This window comes from Perkinsus marinus (genome assembly GCF_000006405.1).
Source record: "Perkinsus marinus ATCC 50983 genomic scaffold scf_1104296974088, whole genome shotgun sequence".
NCBI lineage: Eukaryota > Perkinsozoa > Perkinsida > Perkinsidae > Perkinsus > Perkinsus marinus.
Window position 1 is genome coordinate 1 of NW_003201224.1, and position 1,310 is coordinate 1,310.

The window sequence follows — 1,310 nt, forward strand, 5'->3', positions numbered from 1 at the left end:
TTTAGGTGTAATAGCTATTATCAAATAGATTACATTGCTCATTGCTACTCTCAACTTTCTCCCTATTCCTTCACGTTGCGTCGTAGTACAACATGGTGCCCAGACCCACCACTACCGACCACTCTGAGGAGACAGGTGACTCCGAGTTCTTAACCTTTGACGAGTTTAACGCCCTAGCTACCGAGGAGGAAGCAGCTCACGAGGCCCAAGCTGATCATCCCCAGGAGAATCTACCTTCTGCCGGTGTGAGTTCTACCAGCTCTGTTCAAGTGCAGTCCCTATCTCACCCTATTCCTTCTGGTGACATCACTTCTAGTCTACCCCAACCATCCCTCAAGGTGACCAATGGTATTCGCAGTTACAAGATCATCGACCCCTTCAAAGGCGACAAAACGCAGGATATTGTGGAGTTCTTATCCAAGTTCGAGGAAACTTATGGTTTGTTAGGATGGCCAGAAGCTACTAAGTATAATGTTCTCCGTGTTAACATAGAGGGTGCACCCTTCCAAATTGTTGACAACAATGTTCGACTCGCCAAAAATGATCCCGAAGCTTATGCTCAAGCGAAGAAGGTATTGTTGAGCAGATATGCTCCTTCTATTTTTTCCACATGGCAAACTGCCGTGTCTCGAACTCTCTCCGAGGGAGAATCTAGCGGAGATTTTATGTCTGAGTTGCAAAAACTCTTCAAGCAATGCCTGCCCAGTGACTTCTCCGTCTCAGGAGTCGAGCGCAGTAAGATCGTCGATTTTTTCGTTTGCCTCCAGTTCTGGCGCGGTCTACCGTCGTCAACCCCTGGGTTGACAGGATTGAGGCAACAGTGGCAATCAGAGCTGAAGAACAAGCCAGCTAATATGATTGAGCACGCATTGAACCTCTGCAAGGCTGTTACAGCCGATGGTTTCACTGCTGTGGCTTACCCCCCTAGGGGAAAGGGCTCTTCAGGATACGCCGCAAAGGGCCATCGAGTAGGGAAAGGTAAAGGCAAAGGCAAAGGTAAGGGGTATGTCTCTTATGACATCAGTAAAACCCCTAGAACCTATGGAAAAGGTCTGAGATGTTATAATTGCAATGGCCGCGGGCATGTTGCCGCGGACTGCCCGTCCCAACCTCAGTCACAGCGCAGAGATTCGGCTGGTCAGGTGGGTCCATACATCCTTCGAGGCGCTTTCAGCAACGCCGGTACACGGTTTATATCCGTCCGTTTCAGGTGTGATGAAGCGGGTTCCGGCTTCATAGAAGGTATGTTTGACACCGGATCCTCAGTGACTCTCGTTTGCCGAAGTGTCTTAAACGAACTTGGCATTAGT

The 1,310-nt window shown here is 49.2% G+C and overlaps 1 protein-coding gene across 1 annotated transcript; it reads left to right on the forward strand.

Annotated features, from left to right (window-relative positions):
• Nucleotides 1-69: 69 nt before the first annotated feature.
• On the forward strand, nucleotides 70-1,239 carry Pmar_PMAR014344 (hypothetical protein; the record flags this gene model as incomplete). The annotated part of the gene is made up of 3 exons (XM_002765937.1): nucleotides 70-996; nucleotides 1,116-1,142; nucleotides 1,211-1,239. The coding sequence occupies exons 1-3, from the start codon at nucleotides 93-95 to the stop codon at nucleotides 1,237-1,239; spliced, it is 960 nt and encodes a 319-aa protein (XP_002765983.1). The 5' UTR covers nucleotides 70-92.
• Between the last annotated feature and the right edge of the window lie 71 nt (nucleotides 1,240-1,310).